A 23,268-nucleotide genomic window follows, 5' to 3' on the forward strand; every position below is an offset into this window, starting at 1 on the left:
CCCCAGGCCAGGCCCCCTGAAGCACCATTCAGGGACTGAGGTCATTTAGTGCAATAAGGTGGGACAGAGCACAGCTCCCAGGGGCAGGAGGGTGGGGCTGGCATGGGACATCCAGCAGCCATCACTGCAAGACCAGGAACAAATCGGCCAAACGTTGTTTTTCTTCTCTTGCAAATGCACACGTCATCTCTTACGGATGTGAATAAAGTAGAGATAATTAAGAAAAGCTCCCCGAGTGCCTGGTCTAACAGGAACTCTGGTTTAACTCATACCTTGTTCTGTCGGAGGTCCTCCAAATATTCAAAAGGCACGGGCCCTAGTAAAAGCTATTGGTAGGTAGGCATTCGTATCAGGTGGAGTCACACCGGGCCCAGCGTGCCATCTTTCCCGTGGGGTGTGGATGGCAACGGTATGCAAAAGAAGCAGCTAACACCTCTGATCTAAGTCATGACGACATTAAATGCTTCCTTCCCCCCACCCCCACACACACTTGTATTTAAATTCTAGTTAGTTAAGATACAGTGCAATATTGGTCTCAAGAGTAGAATTCAATGACGCATCACTTGCATAAAACCCCCAGGGCTCATCACAAGTGCCCTCCTCAATGCCCATCACCCATCTAGCCCACCCCCCACTCCACCCCCTCCGTCAACTCTCAGTTTATTCTCTATCTTTTTTTTTCTTTTTCTTTTTTTAATTTCAATTTTAGTTAGTTAACCACATTAAATATTGCCATGGCACCTGCCGCTTACGCATCGTATTAGTTTTCTGGGGCTGCGTCACTCTGATCTCTGCCTTCGTCTTCATATTATTTTCTCCTCTGGGTCAAATCTCCCTCTGCCTCTCTCTTATAAGACCCTCGTGCCTGCATTTAGAGCCCATTGGGCTAATCTAGGATAATCTCCCCATTTCACTATCCTTAGCTTAATCACATCTGCAGAGACCCTGTTTCCTTATAAACCTGTGATGTTCACAGGTCCCAGGGACGGGCACGTGGACATCCTTCAGTGGGCATTTTTCAGTCTATCAAAACATGCATCATCTAATGTAACTTTTGGCAAACCAGTGAGTTTTGCAGGATTATATTGCTCCCATTGTGAAGATGGGGAAACTGAGGCTGTAAGGGAGCAAGGGAATTATTTCAGGTCAACCAGCTTGTGACAGGTGGAGCTGGGCCACCAAGCTCCATACTTGGGAATTCTGATACTTTGATGCTCTTCACCCTCTACCAGTGGCTTTTATTTTATTTATTTTATTTTTTAATGCTTATTTATTTTTGAGAGCATGCAAGTGGGGGAGGGACAGAGAGAGGAGGACAGAAGATCTGAAGCGGGCTCTGTGCTGACAGCAGTGAGCCTAAGGTGGGGCTTGAACTCAGAACCATGTGATCATGACCTGAGCCGATGTCGGACACTGAGCCACCCAGGCATCCCCACCTGTGGTTTTTCAATTTTGATGTGCATTGGCATGACCTGGGGAGCTTGTAGAAAATGCAGACTTCTGAGCCACCCCAAGCCTGGTAAACAAGACTACCTGGGGAGGAGGGCCCGGGTATCTGCATTCTGAAGAGCCATCCCTCAGCCGACTTCCCCCCCTGGAAATTCTGGGGCAGGGGATTTATGAACCCTGTGTCCTTTGCCCCTGTACTGGCAAGCTGGACCCGTAGATCTGGAAATGTTCCCAGTCAGGCTGGGAGGGAGCCCGCTTATGCAGGATGCTGGGAAATGTAGAGAAGCATGTCCTTGGTAATGGAGGTCAGGCAAGGCTGGATAGATGGCCGTCTCCTTCGAAGACCATCTCCTTTGAACTGGAGTCGTTGGGGTGAAGCCAAGGGTTGGATAGGTGACCCAGCCTTGGCTCCCCTTGGCTCCGTCTCTGGGGCCCAGAATGGCCTGGGGGCTACAGCTTTGAGACTTAGGCTGTCAACCATTCCATTCCCATGTGTGCCAGGACTCTCGCCCCGCTAAGAGGTCTGATGATGAGAATGCACTTAATGCCCATCCTGAACCTCCCACGCAGAGGGTGTGTGCCCTGCTTATTGCATTATAAATGTAAAATAGGTAACTTTTTGGTACCAAGATTTCTGAACATCCCTAGGAACCCTTGGTGTGATGGCTTGATAGGAGCTTTCCTTTCTCAAGTCTGAAAGTATGGCTGCCCAGTCAGGGAGGGTTGGCCTATGCTGTCCCTTGGGGAGTGCCCACCCTAAGCTGCTCCTGAGTCTTCCAGGGGCTGACAGGAACCTTCTGTAACCGTGGTTCAGAAGGTCAAATCGGGGTATTTCGTGGGGTCCCTGGTCGAGGCACCACACCCACTGTGGAAGTCCGCCTGGGCAATGCCAAGGCCCAGCAGACGTGCGTTTGGAATATTAGGGCTTTAGAGTGAGTAAGGCCTTCGTCCCTCTAATGAGAGACAGCACACCGTTATGGTGATAAGAAGGGGTCTGGAGACAGTCTGCATTTCTTTTCTTTTCTTTTTTTTTTAATTTTTAAACTTTTATTTCTTTATTTTGAGAGGGAAAGAGAGAGAAAAATCCCAAGTAGGCTCCATGCTGTCAGCGCAGAGCCTGCTGCGGGACTCAAACTCATGAACTGTGAGATCATGATCTGAGCCAAAATCAAGAGTTGGACATTTAACCGACTGAGCCACCCAAGCACCCCCAGGCTGCATTTCTGAATCTCACCTCCTCTACTTATGAAGCTTATCTGGGGCAAGTTAATTAAGCTTCCTGTGCCTCAGTTGCCCCATCTGTAAAATGGAGCTAAGGAGCGCAGTTGCCTCTTCAACTTGGTATGACCAACCCACCCCAGTTGACAGTGCAGCCTCATTTTCCCCTCAGTGCACTTTTGGCTCGCTCTGAACACTCCCTGGATTCCCACTGGGCCCATTTACCTTACCTGTGAGGCCGTGGCTCTTTTTTATAAAGCATGAGACAGCAGGGACTTCCTGTCTGCTTCATTCCCAGTATTGCTAATTCATACCTTACAAATGGCTTTTGTTAGAATGCTGCTTGCCTAATGAATAAGATTGTGAAATAATAAAGCTGGGTTTGCTTTTGGTTTTATTTTTCTAAGATATAGTAATGATGAGGAAGGTCTCCATAGCAACAAACGGAAGATTCTGAGCACGTGACACTTCAAAGGCTCCAGGCACGGCTAGGGCCACCCTTTCAAGATCAAAGTTTCAGCTCTTTATACACAACAAAGGGCGTGCTTGCCCGAGCAGATCACGACCCTCCGAAGGGGGGGGGGGGGGAGTCACAATTATGCAAATACTGAGAGTTACTAAGGGCCTGAGTTAATAAAGGGAAAGTAATCTCCAAATATTGACATTGTAAAAACAGCTCTTCCCCCCCACCCCCACCCCATGTGGAAAATGGAAGCTGAGCTGGTTGGCCTCACGTCTGTGCTAACAGAGTGTCTCCAAGCAGAAGTGAGAGCCTTTCCCTCTTGGGCAGAAGAGGCTTGTGAGCCTCGCGGCTTCCTGCCATCAACAACAGAACCGCAGTCTGGAACACAGAGAGGAGCCCGCCTCTCTCAGGGGTCTAGGCCCGCAGGCTGTTCCACCAGGAGAGACGGGAACTGCTTCTTAGCTTCACCGAGACAAATCCTCGCTGGGAAGCAGACCTTGTAAACCACACGGGTTTGACTGTAACACCCCCTGCCCCGACAGCCAGCTGCTCATGCTGACAGAAACTTCCCAGAGCACTTTTCAGTAAAGCCAGAGAGAAACAGCCCCACTGTGATGTGATCGATCATGTCCTGCTGAGGCCAGAGGAGGCTCCGTCATTCCCTAGACCTAGGACATCCTGTCTTGTCCACCCACATTATGCCCTCTCTTTTTCAAGATTCTTTGCAAAACTGGTCTTTTGGGAAAGCCCGGTCCCTGCTGCCCGGGAAGGTCATCTCTCCGGCCCTGAGCAGCCCCCATGTGCCGGCTGGGCAAACACAGACCCAGGAAAGCACCAGCTGCCTCTGCTCTAGAGGGATCCCCAGCATTTGCTGGTGCTGACCCCCGTGACCTAAGCTGCACACTGGCCTTGCCATTCAGACTCAATCCGCCTTCGGGGAGCCCACCTCCAGCAGTGGTTTCTGTACTGGTGTTGGATACGGGAGCGTTTCTAGTCTAGAGATGACAGTCAAAACCGCAACAGTTGATGAATGGTCCAGGGGGAGCACACGGGTTGAGAAGATGGGGCAGCAACCGTGGAGACCACAAACATTTCAGGGGCGTGTGGAGGAAGAGAATCATTGCCGGAAAGTATATTCATTTCCGATTGCTGCTGTAATAAATTACCACAATTTAGTGGTCTAAAACAATACAAATTTATTATCTATGGCTCTGGGGATCAGAAGCCTAAAACAGGTCTGCCAGGCTGTGTGCTTTCTGGAGGCTCCACGAGAGCGTTTCCTTGCCTTTTTTAGCTTCCAGAAGCCACCTACATCCTTTGGCTCATGGCCGCCTTCCTCCATCTTCAAAGCCAGTGGAGTAGCATTTCAAATCTTTCCCTCTGTCCCTCTGCTTCCATCAAAATTGCACCTTCTGTCTGACTCTGACCCTCCTGCTTCCCATAAGCATCCCTGTGATTACCTCAGATCCACCTGGATAATCCCGGAGACTCTCCCGATCTCAAGATCTTCAGCCTGATTTCTATCTGCAAAGTCCCTTTTGCCATTTCAGGTAATGTTCACGGGTCTAGAGCATGGACATCCTTGGGGGACCGTTACTCAGCCAACCACAGAAACTAAGAAGGATGAACCAGGTGGGAAGAGCTGGGGTGATGGGACCAGGATGTCAAGGGGGGCTGAAGGAAGAGTGGTCAACAGGGAGAAATGCTACCTGAGATGAAACATCAGCTGAGAGATGGGTGGGGAATGGGTTGCTTGCCTGGTTTCCCCAGATTTCTCATGGCAAAGACAAAAATGTACTTTAAGAATTTTGTTTTATGTTTATTCATTTTTTGGAGACAGCGCGTGTGGGTACACACTCGCATGAGCTGGGATGGGGCAAGAGAGAGAGGGAGAGAGAGAGAGAGAGACAGAGAGAGAGAGAGAATCCCAAGCAGGTTCCATATTGTCAGCACAGAGCCTGACATGCAGTTCAGTCTCATGAACTGTCAGGTTGTGACCTGAGCTGAAATCAAGAGTCAGACGCTCAGGGCACCTGGGTGGCTCAGTCAGGTAAGCGACCAACTTCAGCTCAGGTCATGATCTCATGGTTTGTGGGTCTGAGCCCCGTGTCGGGCTCTGTGACAGCTCAGAGCCTGGAGCCTGGAGCCTGCTTCAGATTCTGTGTCTCCCTCTCTCTCTGCCCCTCCCCTGCTCGCACTCTGTCTCTCTCTCTGTCTCAAAAATAAATAAACATTAAAAAAAATTTTTTTAAAGAAAAAAAATTCAGGTAAAATTTACAAAACAGAAAGTGAACCCTCTTACAATGCACAATTCAGTGGCATTGAATACATTCATATTGTGCAGCTAAAGCATCTCGTCATCCCCAAAGGAAACCCTGTACCCACTAAGCAATCATTCTCCTGCCCCTCTTCCCCAGCCCTGGGCAACCATTATTCTGGTTTCTGTATCTATGCACTTACCTAGACTGGACAGCTCATAGAAATTACACACTATGTGATCTTTTGGGTCGTTTCCATCTTTTGGCTATCGTGAATCGTGCTTCTGTGAACATTTGTGCGCAAGTATTTGTTTGAGTATCTGTTTTCAGCTCTTTGGGGTATATACCTAGGAAGAATTGCTCAGTCATATGGTAATCCTATATGTTTAACTTTCTGGAGAACCACTAAACTGTTTTCCACAGGGCCAACGCCATTTCACGTTTCCACTAGCAACATATGAGGGTTTCAATTTCTATGCATTCTTGCCAACACTTGTCATTTATAGGTTGTTTGTTTTTTTTTTTAATAGCCATCCTAGTGAGTGTGGGGTGGAATCTCCTTGTGGTTTTGACTTGTATTTCCCTAATGATTAGTGATGTTGACCATCTTTTAAAGTGCTTCTTGGCCATTTGTATATCTTCGGAGAAATGCCTATTCGAGTCCTTTAACCATTTTTTAATTGGGTTGTCTTTTTGTTGTTGAGTTGTAAGTATTTTTCATACATTCTGGTTGCTGGACCCTCATCAGATACGTGAGTTGTAGATATTTTCTCCAATTCTGTGGTTGTCTTTTCACTTCCTTGGTAGTGTCCTTGAATGTACAAAAGGTTTTAATTTGATGAAGTCCATTTGTTTATTTTTTCTTTTGTTGTTTCTACTTTTCATGTTGCACCTAAGAATCCATTGCCAAATCCAAGATCATGAACACATAATCCTCTAGTTTCTCTTAAGGGTTCTATAGTTTCAGCTCTTACATTTAAGTCTTTGGTCTATTTTGAGTTAATTTTTGTATATGTTGTGAGGCAGGGATAAAAGTGCAAACTGTAATCCATGAATCTTCATAAGAGTTTACTATTTGTATACATTAGGCTAATAGAGTAGATTGGTTATGTAGGGGAACTTGGCATCTTCAGACTTAACATTTTCAGTTTATCATTAGTGAGTGATCTTTTTTTAAAAAAATGTTTATTTTGTTTTGGGGGAGGATCAGAGAGAGGTGTGTGTGTGTGGGGGGGAAGACAGAGGATCTGAAACAGGCTCCACATTGTCAGGGCAGAGTTTGGGGCTTAAACTCAAGAACCATGAGATTATGACCTGAGCCAAAACCAAGAGTCGGACCCTTAACCGACTGAGCCACCCAGGTGCCCATCATTCGTGAGTTATCTTAAAGGTCAGGACACATGGTCACTGTGCTGTTCCTGAGACACACATTTAGACCCCACGGGCAATGAGGCAGAGGCACAAATGCAAATCCCCAAACAAGTAAAGCGAGCTTAGCTGGCCCTGGCTCCCTGTCTTCTCCAGACTTTCCTGGTCACTTATCAGCTTCCAAAACTCAGCTATTCTCATTGAGGGTAGATTTTTTAAAATTACACTTTACTGCATGCAATGTGCAGGAGCGGTATTAGCAAATTTGGATTTTGTGACATGTGTCAACCCAAGGTCATTCTTACAAGCTAGATAAACATCTATTAGGGATGAAGAAAGGAATGGAGGTGGGGAGGGAGAGAGAAACCCTGTACAGGTTGAAGACTACAGTGTGTCAGTGGTCCCCAAATCCACTGCTAGCATCACATGGGAGGTGAAAACATGCAGATTCCCAGGTGACCACGTGCCCCCTCCAGAGATGCTGGTCAGTGAGTCTGGTTGAAACCTGGGAATCTGTAGGTTTCCAAAGCTCTGCAGGAGACTCTGTCATTGGCCAGGTTTGGGACCGTGAAGTGTCTAGGGTTTCTGAAGAGACGCTCTGCAGAAGGCAGAGGTTTGTTGAGTGGATTCAGGCAGTAAAGCCAGTTCTGAGGGAAAAGGTACAGGGAAGCAGAGCTGGCTCAGGGGGAAGGTTTCTCTCAACTTCTCAGCCGCAAGGCAGTGGGCCACCTGTCACGGAGTTGGCCTGGCCACAGGGAGGCGGGTGGCACAGCAGAGCTGTAGGGACAGGAGTGCACTCTAGGGACAGAACACGGAACGGGGCTAAATAAATCACCGTCTAAAGCCAGCGCTTCAGCTGTGCGAGCAGACAAGCTATCCGACTTCTGGGGCTTCTTTTTCCAAGCAGAGAAATCCAGCAAACGAAGGTTTTAAATGAGCTCAGTGGGTTTTTTTCCTTTTCTTTCCTCTTATATTCTCTTTCCCTCCTTCCTTGTCTTTCTGTTAACTTCCTAGCAACCAAACCCTTCATCCAAATGAAAGGTTGCAAGCCTCCACATAGGATCTTTCTAGTCCTCCTTCCAGGTCCTCCTTTGCCCCCGCGAGGCCTCGAACCCCCATGAAAACCACTTGAAACTCCTACTCTAGACTCTCTAAGACTACATCAAGTATTAGCATGCTGGCGGTTCTAAGACAATGAGGAGCATTAGAACATGATTCTTAGGGAGGCTTGTGGACGTCCCCAGGGTTTGAGAGCTGGCAAGAGCACGTGGATGAGGGACGGCACTAGCAAAAGCTGCCTCCAAAGTTGGACTCTGTATCTACTAGTTATTCGACTTAATTTACTCATAATTGCTTGTCCTTATATAACCTTCATTGTCTGCAGTACAGGAATCATTAGCCGACTCTCATCTGTTGCTGATGCACTGATGGGCTGTGATGGGAATCTAGGAATTTACAAGGCAGGAACTAACCAATCGCCTACCCCGGGCCAGGGCTTGCTATGGGGAAAGGTAGCTCTGGCAGCCACCTGTTTCTGTGGTCTCCCATGGGGAGAGGCCCTCTGGATGCCTGATGACTGGTTTATTTTCCATTCAGATGTTCTCTCCTAGACTAGAGTTATCTTAACAGGGCAAACGAAACAGTATCTGAAGCTGTTGCCAGGGCAACTTGACAAAAGACTTCACCCTCAGCTACCGTATATGAAATTTGTCAAAGGCAGCTGGCTCACAGGGAGAGGAAAGAGAAGGGAATAGTTGCCACTTTTGCTCCTTAAAATTAAAATTTAAAGACTATCTTCTTCTGGGTAAATCAACTTAGGTAGAACAGGAGAGCAGTTGTGATCCGTGCAATAAAAATTCAGAAATGTCAGGCTGGGAATGCTAGGAGCGAACCTTTAGCTTTTCTTTTGTGATGTCTGTAAAATAGGTGCCTATCAGGGCTTTTAACAACAAGCTGCCTATAGACCTGGAGCTGAAAGTATGCCCTGAAGGGGGAGGAATAAGGCAGAGGGCAAGGCATTGAAGAAAGCCACCAGGATATTCAAGTATATATAGATAAATATGAAGCAGGGAGTTCTTGACACATCTAATAGCCCTTCTCTCCCCAAGCCGTAGCTATCAAGATAGCAGCCTCTTGTACGGAGACCAGCATCACTGTGTTTGGACCAAGTTCAATCAGCTCATGGTATGGATGAAAAGACAGGTCCATAAAAGACAGCCCAGTCAAAGTTACCCAGCCAGGTAAGGGCAGAACTAAGCCAGAAGCCCTGTTTCCTGTTTCTGCATGATCTTTCCACTTACCGATGCCTCTGTGCTATGCTTCTTTGAAAGAAGTACAAGCTGGACAGCTTTCAAAGTATGCCCTATGGAGTCAGGGGCCAAGCATAGGGCACGCCCTGCCCTCAAAGGAATGACTCCTTTTCCATCTATTTTTATATCTACTGGGGCTCCACTTAAAATTATTTAAGGGAAAAATCTATTGCTAGAAAAAAAGCTTCAAGATCACAGATCTAAAGATAAATATAGTAGATGGTGATAGTTGCAAAACCTTGTGAACGTATTAAAAACCATTGAATCATATACTTTACTATGGTGAACTTTATTTTTAAAATTTACTTTATTTCTCATATATTTGTTTAAATAAAAGAAAACCCCCAAATACTCCTTTATTCAGACAAGTCCCTTTATTCAGAGGGACAGACACTAAGATAAGAGGTGAGTTGTACTTAGGATCGGAAACCAAATGGGACTGGTTGATAACAATGCTGACCCAGACGTCCTCCGTGCCCCACCGCCATGCTCCCCACTCCCCACTCCAGAGCGCCTGGGCAGCTCCTTACCGAGTTGGTGCCGAGGATCTGCAGGTTGGGCTTCTCCGACTCCAGCAGCTTGGCCACCATCTTAAGGAAACTTTCCACGAAGAGGTTGATGCTCTGGCAGTGGCAGGCCATGAGCAGCTGGTCCAGTGCCTCCATGGCGATGCACACGTACCTGGGGAAAGCAACACCGTCACTTGGCCTCACACCCATTCCACCCTCACCACGTGACTGGGACAATCTAGATGTCAGCGTAGTGGCCACCTGGGCAGCATCTGGGGAATGAGGCTCTTCCGTAGGTGGCCAGCATCTGCACAGCCATTCCAACCAGTGCCCACTCCAGCCCAGCACAAGAGTCAGAAGGAACCAGAGCCAGAAGGGAGCCCAGACACCGGCCCCCCAGCCCCTCCCTCCACAGATGAAGAACACGAGGACAGGTGAGGTGTACCAGTTTGTGACTAGATACAACCAGAAAGGATTGATGCTCAGAAGAGCAAATTCTGAACCCAACCCCAATGAGATCAGAGAATCATTTGATCCAAGGTCAGGAAGCGTTTGTTGAGCACCCGCGGGAGAAAAGCTCTGTCTTAGTGCAGGGGTGTAAGGAGGAAGTCCTTCAACTTACGGGGCCTGGAGTTGGATGGACAAGATAAACACACAGATACCTCCTCTAAAAAGAAACGCTACAAGAAAATCATTCAGGACATCTCACAAGGGTTCCAAAGAAGGAGAGAGATAGCTCTAGTGGGAGGAAGAGAAGAACTTTCGGAAGAATGTTTATGAAGAATCTGAGATGGGCCTGAGGACCAGTCAACTGCAAAGGTTAAGGAATATAAAATCTGCACGTATTGTGTTTAAAGACCTCAGAAGTCCTAGGGTTGTCACACAATATGGTTCATGGTATTACCATGTTTAGGTAATGCATACTGTACCTAATGAAGACGATGTTCTATGCCAACTTTAAGGCCCTAACTATTTAATTCTTCTAAAGTCTAAAACCTGAGTGAACATCTTCTGAAACCAGAAATACTCACCATCCAACGGTGAATGGGCTTACTAGTAAGTCAGTCCATCCTGTTTTTTGACAACTAAATTAAAACTTCTTTATCTTTCAAGCTAAACCTTAATACCTTTATCCTGTATTTATAATTCTACTTTTGGGAGCAGTTATAAAAGAGGGCTAAGCCCTTCAACCACCTGAATGCAGCAATCTCCTGTTTCTTGCTCTTCTCTATGCTCAAAATACCCAATCCTCTCCAAACTAGCCTTTGCAGGACAACCCCTGATTATCCTGGTGGTTGTCTTCTCCAACCCCTCTCCTGAATCCCCAGAAAAGTGCCATGAATCAAATTCCTGCTGAGAATTAGGAGGGCATGTCTGAGCCCAAACCCAACATTTGTTCCACAGTGGCGACAGGAGCCCATGGTCAGGTAAGACACAGCATGAAGGGGTGCATGCCCCACTTGCAAGGCCCTTGCATACTAAAGAAAATAGAGTAGACATTTACTGGAATAGGTTATCATTTAAATTCTATTGAGGAAGCTGCTGCAAATCTGTCCAAAATTATTCCAGTTCAAATCTTTGTAGTTTTCTTTAGGGAGTTAGATATCTGAGGCAGAATGCTGTGAGTTTCCCCCGGAATCTCTTTCCCCTCTTTTTCCCTAGTAATTTAGAACTTTAACTGAGCTCGTGGCTGTTCATCAAGACCACCTCCCAGCCCCTTCTGCTGCTAGGTCAGGCCACATGATTAAAATGTTCCCATTAAGGGGTGCCTGGGTGGCTCAGTTTGTTGGGCGTCTGTCTTTGGCTCAGGTCACGATCTTGAGGTTTGTGGGTTGGAGCCATGCGTCGGGCTCTGTGCTGACAGCTCAGAGCCAGGAGCCTGCTTCGGATTCTGTGTCTGCCTCTCTCTCTGCCCCTTGCCTGCTCATACTCTGTCTCTGTCTCTCTCAAAAATAAATAAAAAACATTAAAAAAATATTTTAAAAAGAATCTCTTATGGTTTGCCTCACTCTCTGTTTTTATTTTATTTTTCCTTCCTTTCCCCATTTGTCTTCTTTTTAAAACAAAGTTTGGTTAAATAAAAAGAAAGCACAGGAAGGATGACGACAAGGTGAATTCTGGAGGTGCCAGGAGGACAGGACACAAGGCGCACAATGCTTCTCCTGGCAGTCGTTCAGTTTCAGACATTGTGTGTCCAAACTGTCTCACGGTGCGCGAGCCAGCTTTGCAAATCCAAATATATAAAGTAACAGCAGTCATGGTGTCTCCTAATCTTTTAAAAGACATCAGATACCATTTCTTAGGTACCTCTGAGCTAACTTCTATGTTGAGCGATCATAAGAAAAACAGCCTCTCTGACATTATCCTGTCCACTTTTTTAAAATGTTAGGTGAATTGAGTCCGCTCTTATTAAATTATTACTTAATATCATTAAATGCTATTACATAGTTATCTCTGGGCATGTTTACAAATGGATCAGGCCATGCTCTTATTTACAGGATGTCTTTCAAAGACAGAGCCGGCATCGGGTCTTTGAGCTCCTTCGGGTGAATCAGAACCACCATGTCCTGCTGGGCGCGGGGGTGGGGGGCGGTGCTGGCCATTCCTGGCTCTTTAGAGGCCATCGTAGTCACAGTCCAGGAAAGCTGCCATGCCTTGCAGAAGTCCTGGCATGTTTCAGGTTGGCTGTCCTGGTCAGCGAAGCAGCCTGGCTGGGGCCCTTCCAAAAGAAACAGGCTTTCCTTGCAGACAAACCTGGCCACATTTGAGCAACCAAACATGGCAGGTGGGAAAACGGGGTCAAGCAGTGTAGAACTCTATTCTCCTATGAATCATCCCAGCATCCTATGTAGGAAAGGCTTCACCATTAGCTCACAGAGTTCAAATGAGGGAAAGGAAGGGGTGGAGTGGGGTTTGGCAAGAGAAGAAACTAGAAGACTTCCCAAATTCCTGAGTTTAGATTGCTGCTTTTCCTTTTCCTGTAAAAAAAAATTCCCAGAAAATCCTAAAAAGGAAAAGCCATCCTTTGCTAGCAAAATGAATGAATGAATGGATTAAAAAATATAAATTAAAAAAAAAATTGGCTACTAACCAGGAGTGGAGATTTTGATGGAAACTGGAAATTATGGTAGAAGAGAAACTGAAAAGTCAAGAAGTTTAAGGCCTAGTTCTTTGAATATACTATTCTTTGTTCCCCATCTTGGGCCCCCATACTAAGGATGGAAGGATTATAACGATGAACTTGAGCTTTTCAAAGCATCTTAGAAGATTAGAAGGCAAAGGGACCTTGGAACCTCCTAGTCCAAGGCTCTCTGCATTGGTCCTACCTTACCTTAACCTCCCTAGGAATCTTCTGTAGCTGGGCCTATAGTCTCCAAGAGAATAAAGTGTGGGCTTCTCAGGGTGATGTCTGCTCAACAGGACCAGGGCCAGTCAGCCTGGGTGATCTGGACTCAGGGTCCTGGAAGGAATCCAGGGAAGTAATAGGTCCAGGAAACTGAACCGGTCTGAGTACTAGGAGTGGGTCAAGGCAGAAAGGTGCTGGTGAAGACTAGCCCGCTGCAGGAGCCCGAGGTACAGACAACAGCAGCAAGGGTTCTGGATGTACTGGGAGGGCTTCAGAGCCGTCAGGTGAGTAAGGCAGGTGAGTAAGGCAGAGCCCAAGGAGTCTGGGCTAGAACTGGGTTCATGGACAGCAACCAACACCAAGAGAGGACACTTGGGGGTTATAATAACAGGAACTCCGGGGCAAGGCCCATGGCAGGAGGTGAGTTACAACACCTGAGGAAAATATACAGGGAATGAGGCAAGAAGTATCTCTTATTGAATTCCAGAAGGGGCAGCTCGTTCTGCATGAACACCTTGTGCTCAACCAAGAAGGAGTAGGTACACAGAGCCTGGGAACCAGGTGTGGTCTGAGAGGAAAGGCAGACATCTCTGCCCATCATCGTTCACGTCAGTGAGCAGCACCTTAGAATTCACACCTTATTCCCTCTCTGCCCACATTTCGTTATCACCCCTGATGCTAAACACATATTAAGGCAGAGTTCACACACAACTGGAGCGGGGTGATAAAGCGGGGAGTCCGTGGGGTAGAAGATGGTTCTGTGACTTGGGTCGAACACCCAAGGTTCACGTCCGTAAAATCAAACAGCAAACAGAGACACGTGCATGATGACAGGGAGACACAACCCCTCAGACTGTCTGCATGTGAATATTTTGTCCTTCCAAAACTGCTATCAGGAAGATACTAATGACAAGGAAGAGAATAATGATGAGTGCGGCACTGGGTAGGGAAAGACGGGGCGGGCAAGGAGAGAGAATAGGAGATCAGATCTAACAGATTCTTCTCCAAATGTTTATGATTAAAGCTTCCAACGAGGCGTTCAAGGCTTTACTTAGACGCTGCAATGCCTATTTTTAACAGAACGATACCAATTTTGAATTGTAGTTCTGAGGGCAGTGGAATGATTCTAAGTGGCTGTGCGGGCTACAGCACATTTTTACCAAGAGAACCATCACTGCAGAGAGGGCAGATAAAATTAGTATTAAATGCTTAATGTTATTGCTAGCATATTAGTTTTAGATTCAGTCTAGGATAAAGTCATTTTTACTTGCCTGAATATGCTTTATAATATGTCAAGGTGATTTATATAATCAGCATGTACAGTGTATTTGTGCCCTTTTTATTGAGCATGTAGCCTACTTTTATTTTATAAAATGATGATAGGGATGTACTGTTTTTGGTCTTGCTTTTATCCTCGGGATAGCTTGCTTTCAGATTTGTTGGTGGGTCCTGCAGAGGTGGGACGTCTACACCCTATAAGCACAATGTAAACCTTTTTACTCCAATTCTTGCTCTGGCTTCACCAGGAAGAAGGGGCCTTGGCGGGTGGTAGGGCTGATGCGCAGCGGTGGGGGCCCATGACGGGGGTCGAGGGGAGACAGCGCTGCACCCAGAGGTGTGAGGCCCAGAGACCCAGGGAGAAGTGTCAGCCAGTCCACGTGGAGTGGGTCTAGAGCAGGGAGGGCAGGTGTGGTGAGCATGGCTGGCGGAGTGGCGAGTTAGGGGCAGGTTTAGAAGCCTCCAGAAGTCAAGCTGAGGAGCTTGGATTTTATTCTAAAGGAGCCAGGAAAGGATAGCTTCAGGTCTGTGTTTTGGAGATCAGAGCTAGCAGTTCTCGACTGGAAGGACCAGAACAGGAAAGACGGGGCAGGGAGACAATTTCTAATGCTGCCGTCCGTAATCTGGAGTCTGCAACAGAAGAAAGGTAGAAGCAGAGGAAAGTACAGGATGGACTTTGTGGAGAATAGAAGCAATGGAACTTAGGAACAACTGCTCTGGATCTACCCCATCTTTTTTTTTTTTTTTTATGTTTATTTATGCCTGAGAGAGAGAGAGAGAGAGAGAGAGCAAGTGGGGGAGGGGCAGAGAGAGAGGCAGACACAGAATCCGAAGTAGGCTCCAGGCTCTGAGTTGTCAGCACAGAACCCGGTGTGGGGCTCGAACTCATGAACCTCGAGATCATGATCTGAGCCAAAGTTGGATGCTTAACCAACTGAGCCACCCAGGTGCCCGGTGGATCTACCCCATCCCTCGCCCCATCACCAGGGATATCTTTGGGTTCTCTTACATTCAGCTTTGCTCTAAACTGTGGTGTGGGAAGGGCAGGTCCTACTGTTCACTTTTTTCATTGGAAAGTAACACATGCTCAACAGAGAACATTTAGGAAACACACAAAAAGGGTAGATAGAAAACAAAACAAAGCACGCGTGCGCACACACACACATACACACCCAGCCACACTGCTCAAAAAATGAGCACTCTTCACTTTTATGGCATATTTGTTTTTACTATATTTTCTAGGCATTGAGATTTGTTGTTGTTTATTTTTTAAATTGATTATAAAGCACTGTATACATAATTATGTATTCTATTTTTCTACTTATGGCATTTTCATTATTATACGGAAAACATGTTTATAAACATCATTTTTGTTGGATAAATAATATTTCACCAAATGATAAACATCATCATTTACTAAACTATTTTCCTCTTATTGGACATTAATTTCCACTCTTTCTTTATTGTAAAAAACACCATAATGAGTCTCTCTCTGTGTAAAGCTAGTTTATAACTTAAGATTGATTTCTTGGGATAGATGAATAGAAAACGAATTTACTGGATCAAAGGGCATAAATGTTCTTGAAGATTTGACCTATATTTTAAAACTACCCTCTAAAGAGTTTCAATCAATTCACACTCATTCTAGAAAAGTATGAAAGTGCGTCTCATGTCGCCATTCCTTGGTTAATACTGGAAATACTTTTTTGTCAGTTTATAAGTGAAAATGGTATCTTAGTATTTCAAGGCACATCTTTGATTATAAATTTATTGAATATTATTATTCCTATTTCCTCTTCTGTGGGTTGGTTTTTTGGGGCCCTTGCTTCACATTTTTGAGCCTCTCAGCTTCCCCATCTCTTTCAAAACACATCTTTTTGTTGTTTGTCTTTTAAATTTCGATGGTTTCTTTGTTGACATCAAAATATTTAAATTTTTAAACAGCTAAATCCATTGATCATTTGCATTTAAGATTTCTTCTCTCTCTTTTTTTTTAACGTTTTTTTAAATTTATTTTTGGGACAGAGAGAGACAGAGCATGAACGGGGGAGGGGCAGAGAGAGAGGGAGACACAGAATCGGAAACAGGCTCCAGGCTCCGAGCCATCAGCCCAGAGCCTGACGCGGGGCTCGAACTCACAGACTGCAAGATCGTGACCTGGCTGAAGTCGGACGCTTAACCGACTGCGCCACGGAGGTACCCCTTCTTCTCTCTTTTAAACATAGCAAGTCTTCCCTCTCAGAAGATTGATAAATATTTCATTTAAGTGTATTTTTAATGGACAAGTTACCCCTAACCTTGCCTTTTCACTAGAATGTAAATGGTCTTTCTTTCTTTCTTTCTTTCTTTCTTTCCAAATGCTTATTTATTTTTTTTAATATGAAATGTATTGTCAAATTGGTTTCCATACAACAGGGCTCATCCATAGATGGTTTTTAAGACAGTAGGTTGATCGGTTGAATGAGAATAATGGCACTTTCTGGACTAGACTAACTTTTCAAGGTCCCAGACCGCGCGTGAGGGCTTCTAGATGGAGACCCAAGGGGTACATGGATGCTAAAAGAGGTGCTCCCAGGAAGTCTACATCTCCTTCTTCCCGCATCTTGGCAACAGCATCAGATTTTACCCTGCCATTGGAAGAACGCATGCAGCCCATCCCTCAGTCCCAGGCCCCTTTTTCTCAGTCTGTTCAATAACCCAGTCTACCGTCATGTTCATAAAAGGACCCTGTGTTTTGCCTTAAAAATGTAATACCACTTCTGAAAGTATTGTCTCACTTTCTCACACTTCTTACCCGTATCGATGACGACCCACATCGCGGATGAGCCTCTCGGAGAGGTAGGCGCCAATTCGATCCAGTTTTTCTGGAGCTGAAAGGGCGTAGAAGGTCAGCTTCTCCATGTTGGTCTTCACCAAGCCATCCTGCAAAAGACAGGCCCTCATGTGTCACTGTGGCCGTTCCATGGCTAGAAGGGTTCAAGTCTAAAAGTAAATAATATGCCAACTTAATCATCATTTAGCAGAGCGCCATTATGTATGCGACAAACCCCCCGTGTGGGTTTCAGGGATACAGGGATGACCAAGGCATGGTTCCTGCCTTCCAGGAACGCACAACTTAGCCCACAATATGCCAGCTATAAATGAGAGTAGTTGTATAAGTGTACATATGTATGTGTATGCGTGTGCATGTGTATATATATACATGAATGTATAAATATGCATGTGTGTATGAATAATAAGGCTTCATTGAAAGCAATTCAGAATTAAAATATGCTGGATATCCAGCACCAAGGCATGAATGGGAAGAGGGGGCAGCTTAGCAGCAATTAGGGAATTCTCCAGAGGATGCTGGAAATGTGACCCTTCAACTGTCTATCAAGAAGCTGTCATTGATTTCCAGAGAGCAAGTCGAGAATATGTCACATCCTGACATTTCCAAAACCACACGACCCATAATGCAGCCTGAGTGGGGAGTGGCAGCTTGGAAGCCAGTAAGCCAGGCCCCCGGCGTGCATACACCCAGACCACCTGACAGGTACCAGAGGGAGCCACAGAGAAGACATGGGCTCCTGAGCCAAAACCCGAGAATGGAAGTACTCACGCTAAATGGCAGGGACATAGAACCATCAAGGGAGTTAGCGGTTCAAGGAACCATCACTCAGATAGACATGGGTGGGAAAGACGTCTCAATTGTATAGCAAAGGCCCAAAGCTTGCCAAAACAAGCTTCCAGAGCCCTCTGCAGATCCTGACCCCAGAAAGATCCAGACCTCCTCTCCTTGCAGGCCCCCGGCCGCCTCTCCCCACTGACCAGGGTCTGAGCAGGCGCAGCGGCAGGAGGCCCGGGAGACCCGCCTCCCCCTCGCAGCCCTGGATGGAGTGAGACAGCGTGGGGTGAAGCCAGGCGGAGGTGGAACCCACCTCGGGATCCTCAGGGAAGATGTTGTCAACCAGCCTTTTGTACCTGGGGCGTAGAGCACCGCAGCAGCCACACACACCTGTAATGGCAAGAAACACCCATGAGCGGAGCCTCCCAGGCAGGCTGAAGGGACCTGGCGACCAGGCCAAGGCGGCTCATAAGGAGCCAAACCCAAGTGGAAAACAGAAAGGTCCCTCCCCCAGAGTGCCAGGGCCCCTGCGCTGGGCGTCTCCCACGACTGGCACACATTCCAAACCTTTGCCCTTTCTGCTTCGTGTCTTTTGCTTGGGGGTCAAGGACAGCGGCATATGGGAGCGTGATGCTAGCACACAAGCTCTTGTTCACGAAGCCAGGCCGTGGAGGAGCATTTGGAGGGGTGGGAGCTTCCCCAAAGGTCAGGTGTTACCCTACATATATTTCCCCGGTTCCCTGACATGCAGGCAGGCGTGCACACGTGGACTCTTTCTCTCTCTCTCTCTCTCTCTCTTTCCCTCTCTCGGGCAGGACTATAAACCTCCTCCCACAGCCCAAGAATCTCGCCGGTGTCCTGGGAAGGTGGAATTCGTTCCTCCCAATGCCCCTCATGGACTCCCTACTTCTTTTATTCTCTGCTCCTCAATCCCCTCTGCCATCCTGTCCCCTGGGGCCATTTCCATTACAGAATGTTAGATGAAACTATGATAAATTAACATTACCATTAATTATTAACATTTGAAAGTGCATCTTTAATGCAGTGTGCAGTGGTGTTTGAAAACCATGGTGTTTCGGGGGTTGGGGGGTGGGGCCTCAGGGGCCAGCCGGGTGGTGGTCCTGTAGGCCGGCCCCCCCACCCCATGAAGAGTCCACCAGTCTGTGGCTAAACGAGAGACTAAGAACAATGTGGTACATTTTTAGAAAGCTGAATCTATTCCATTTAGAAGACTGTTTGATATGACCTCTTTGTCGTTTGCTGCTGTCAAATGATGGTGTTAGGAAATCAGCAATAATAGAACAAACCTTGGGAAAATGAAAAACTGACTCTTTTAAGGTCATAAAAAGTTTTCAATGAAAAGGAAATTGGACCATCTGGGAACCGATGCTGTCCAGCCTTCCTCTGGCTGCAGGGATCTCTCCTTCGGCATCCCAGCCGCAACCCTCACTGCCCGGTGGGGGGAGTGGGCACTCTGGGGAGGAGCGGAGGGGAGGGAAGGGAAGGGCCTGGGAAAGTCCACCACCCCCCCAAAAATAATTGCTCCCTCATTCTACTAATTAATGCTTAATTCTGCTTGTACAAACTCTCCAGTTGAAATGCAAATGCACCCTGGAGGGATCAAGCCTATGGGTCATTCAGAAAAGAATGACTTACTTTAGTGGGAATTACTTTAATCACACAAAGAGCTTTACAGCTGTGAAGAAAAGAGGCTCTCTGGGAATTTTGATTGGGAGGGGGTGCAGGGCGGCCGTGCCAGGAGGAGGAAGGAGCAGAGATTTGGGCCATAGGGGTGACTGGGATACAAGGGAATGGGTGCTATCTTGGAGACGCCAAGGGGCACCCCGAAGAAGGACTGATTCATGACACCCCTCGCCCACTCCACGGGTAGCTGTGTGCCCCCGCCTCCCACCTGCTAGGGGACAGGAGGACAGCAGAACTGGTCCACGGCTGCAGAGCCAGGCCCTCCCGGGTCAGGCTTGCTGGGCTGGCCTGGCATCTCCTCATCCCCTCTCTGCCCATGCCTGGGAGGAGGCGTTAGGGCTCTGGCTGGCTGGCATCCAGGGCCAGTTCTCACGACGGAGCAGCTCCGGGGGTGGTGTTCTCCATCTTGAGCCTCCAAGCCCGGGATTTAAACCCGTCCTCCTTCCCCCCTTAGGCCACCCTGCCCTCTGCCAGGTGCAGCTGTCAGCAGGCTTCTTCCTAAGATGCCCCCAGGATGTGCCCTCTGCTCTCTGGGCAGCCTCCTTCCTCACCGTCCCCAAACCCCCCAAACTGGGAACACAGGAACACGGGCCCTTTGTGTCTTAAGGGAGTGAGAAAATAGCAACACAGAGAACTTAGAACTGAAAAGCCCCAGTGTCAGTCCCTTCCCCAAACATTTCTGGAAGACCGATGAGGCAGGGCCTGCACGGGACAGAGGCCAAGCTCACGGTTGTTAGAAACTCTGACTTGTCGAGAAAATACCCATTTTGGGTACTCAGGGTAGAGACCTCTGTGCAGGGGCACCAAGGGGGTTTGGGGGTCTTGACTACAGCAGCGGGGCCAGGCCCGCTGGCTCAGTTTCTTCCCAGTAGAAACCAGGCAGCCTGCTGATCTCCTGCTCTTTTGTGTTCTAGAAGGGGTGCACCTCAGGATGCTTCAGTGCCTCCTTCTCTGATGGGCCTCTCCCTGGAATGCACAAAGGCCTGGAGGAGCCAGCAGGATAGGGCCCCGCTGGGAGCCAGTCATATTCAAGGTCCCAGGGCACTTTCCCACAGACAGGGAGAGGTAAGGAGGCCCGGAGAACAAGAGCGGAGAGCAGATACCCCCTATCAGCAAAGCCGCCATTGCTCCGGGGATGCTTCCTGACTTGCGCCCTAGTGCTTCTTCCTAGTCTGTTTTTTCTTTCCAACCTCCTCAGACTCCTTGAGAGCGTATGAGGCAAAGTGGTCAACAGCATGACTTTTCCAATTAAATCCCAGCACTGCCTGCCGCTTTCCAGATGTGTGACCTTGAGCAAGGAAGGACACTGGGCAAGAATGTCAAAAGGCTGTTGTGAGTTGATGGCTGCAAGCCCTTACAGCAGGCTTACCAGTAGGGTCCTTCCGTCTGCATCCCGGGGCCTAGAACCGCTGAGCCCTTGCTGAGCGGGGCTTTCCACCACGCTTTCCCCGCTGAGCACTTGCTCAGCGACAGCGATCAAGGCCCGCGGACATCCAAAGGCCTGAGAAGTGAGACTCGAGGCACGTTCCTTCAGATCAAACCGCACTGACCTGTGGGTCTGAAACGTGTACCACCTGCCCAAGGCAGCTCTATGTATTTGCCAGTCACAATAACTTGACCTCCACCTCTAGTGACTGCCAGCACCCTCCCAAAGCCAGCGTCCCCGAGAACCTTCTTGCCTCAGCACTAACTCTGCAAACCCCAATGCAAGATGTGACATGCCAGAGGCTCACGCGACAGAGCAGAGTCGGGTGCAGCCGAGATCAAGCAAGGGGGTCACTGGAGAGAATGCACAGGACTGGGCCTCAGAAGGTCTGTCACCAGCACAGCCACTGTCATGCATTGGGACAGGAAGACAGAAGGGAAGTGAGAGAAAAGGCTGGGGTTTTGCTTGGCTTCTTTTTGGGCTTCTAGTCTTGCTAGGACCTGCATCGTACCCTACTCCACACATGCCTTGTAATGCAAAGGTAATGTCCTTCTTGTGCTGCAAAGAGTTAATGATTTCTCTGGAATAGATAACATGTAAGGAAGGACCAGGTGACCGAGGAAGCCATCATATGCGTGTTCCAGAACACAGGTGCTGGATATCTCGATGCCAAGGCCCCCCCGGCTCTAGGGAATGACACCTGGGTTCTCGTCTTCGTTCAAACTGGTTCCTGGATGCCTGAGAGGACACATACACCAGACCACTGCCCTCAGTAAAAACCCCCAGACCCCAAAGAGAGATGAGACTCGGGCCCCTTTTCTTTCCGACTCTCACGGATGGTCCGTCTATATCTGCTCTCTCTACATCTTCAATAAAGATGCCTGTTTTCGCCTCCTGCTGGCTCATCAGCGTGAAGCCAAGGACCCTCTTGCCTGGTCCTGCGGGACCTCCCCCTCGGTCCTCACACCCAACCTGCCGGCATCACTCTGGTGGAAGTGAAGGTAGACAGACTTCAGTGAACTGACAAGCACATGGGGTGGAGGGAGAACAGAGCTGCCTTCCCCAGACCATGTTCTGTGACACACTGGTTGTGAGATGCTAGCAAGAACCCCCCAGAAAAAGGGTCTAAGGACAAATAAATATATGAAACAGAGCAAATATATGAAATGTGAAAGTGTGCATACCAAATCTCCCTATTCCAGATTCACAGTGCAAATCAGCCTGTTACAGCCGCTGGAAAGTCATAAAGTAAAGGAATCTGTGGAGATATGTTCAAGCCAACCTCTCATTTTTTTTTTTTTTGCAATTACAAATATCACCTTGATGAATACTTTTAACATCTTTTTCCAAGGCACATGCACAGCCTACCACAATGGGATAGAAAGTGTATTAACGTAGTACACTGGAAACAGAGTTAATTTTAGATTGGAAAAGTACTGGGTTCAAGTCCTGGTTCTGCCATTTTATCCGTGAGACTGTTTCCTCATCAATATAATAAGAGGAAAAGATTTTCCCTAAGATACAATTCTTAGGGAATTTGCCACGGAATCTAGAAAAGGCGAGATCACCTAGAGCTTTGACGGTCAGGGGAAGGGCTTCTCAAAAGAGGGACAAGCAAGGTGTGGGGTGAAACACACAGAGGGTGCTTTATTCCTCACATGTCAGGCACAGTGCGCTAAAACACTTTACAAGTGTTAGCTCCTTAAATCTTTACAACAACCCATAGATGGCACTATTTTATCCCCATTTTACAGATGTGGAAACTGAGGCAGCAAAGGGTTAAGTTACTTGCCTAGAGCGACACAGCTGATAAGTGGCAGCCCAGGATTTGAACCCCCAAAATCTACTTCTCCAGAGGCCACGATGTTCTTAACTCCCATACCAGGGAGGGGATGGGTTAGCACTGCCACGGAGCTGGGAGAGCCAGAGGCTTAGACGGAAAGAGAAGAACCACCAAGGCATCGCGCCCTGGAGGAAAGCACAATACGTCACCCCCAAATATGCCTCTTTGACATAAAACGTATTTTGACCTGAACGTAATCAAGAAGCAATAAATGTAGAAAAAAACTCCCCCTTTTCTGCAGAAAGGCAGGAGAATCTCCTTTTGCAGGCGGAGAAGGCACCAGAGGAATCTGCAAACAAATTTTGTTAAGCTAACCCATATCTCCCTAGTTAATTCTTTACCATTTACCATTTTCATCACTTTCAGCCCCAACCCGTTTGTCTTGTCAATTCTTCACAAATTTCTTGGGTTCGATTTTTTTTTTTTTTTTTTTTTTTTTTTGGCCTAAAAGGTATGAAAGCGTCCTGCTCTTCTCAGATCTTGGGGTCGC

The 23,268-nt window shown here is 47.4% G+C and overlaps 1 protein-coding gene across 6 annotated transcripts in view; it reads right to left on the bottom strand.

The window, feature by feature from the left end:
• EFR3B (EFR3 homolog B) overlaps positions 1-23,268 on the bottom strand; it is an 85,136-nt gene that overhangs the window by 28,843 nt on the left and 33,025 nt on the right. For 5 of the 6 annotated variants that reach the window (XR_007150885.1, XM_047852633.1, XM_047852632.1 and 2 more), the window contains exons 2-4: positions 18,119-18,195; positions 16,993-17,120; positions 9,596-9,746 (exon numbers count right to left, since the gene is read on the bottom strand). Coding sequence is in view for 5 of the 6 variants with exons in the window: in XM_047852633.1 (XP_047708589.1) it covers positions 9,596-9,746; positions 16,993-17,120; positions 18,119-18,195 (356 nt within the window). In the remaining variant the exon portion in view is untranslated. The other variant, XM_047852634.1, reaches the window with a different exon arrangement.

The sequence above is a fragment of the Prionailurus viverrinus genome, chromosome A3, assembly GCF_022837055.1.
Source record: "Prionailurus viverrinus isolate Anna chromosome A3, UM_Priviv_1.0, whole genome shotgun sequence".
NCBI lineage: Eukaryota > Metazoa > Chordata > Mammalia > Carnivora > Felidae > Prionailurus > Prionailurus viverrinus.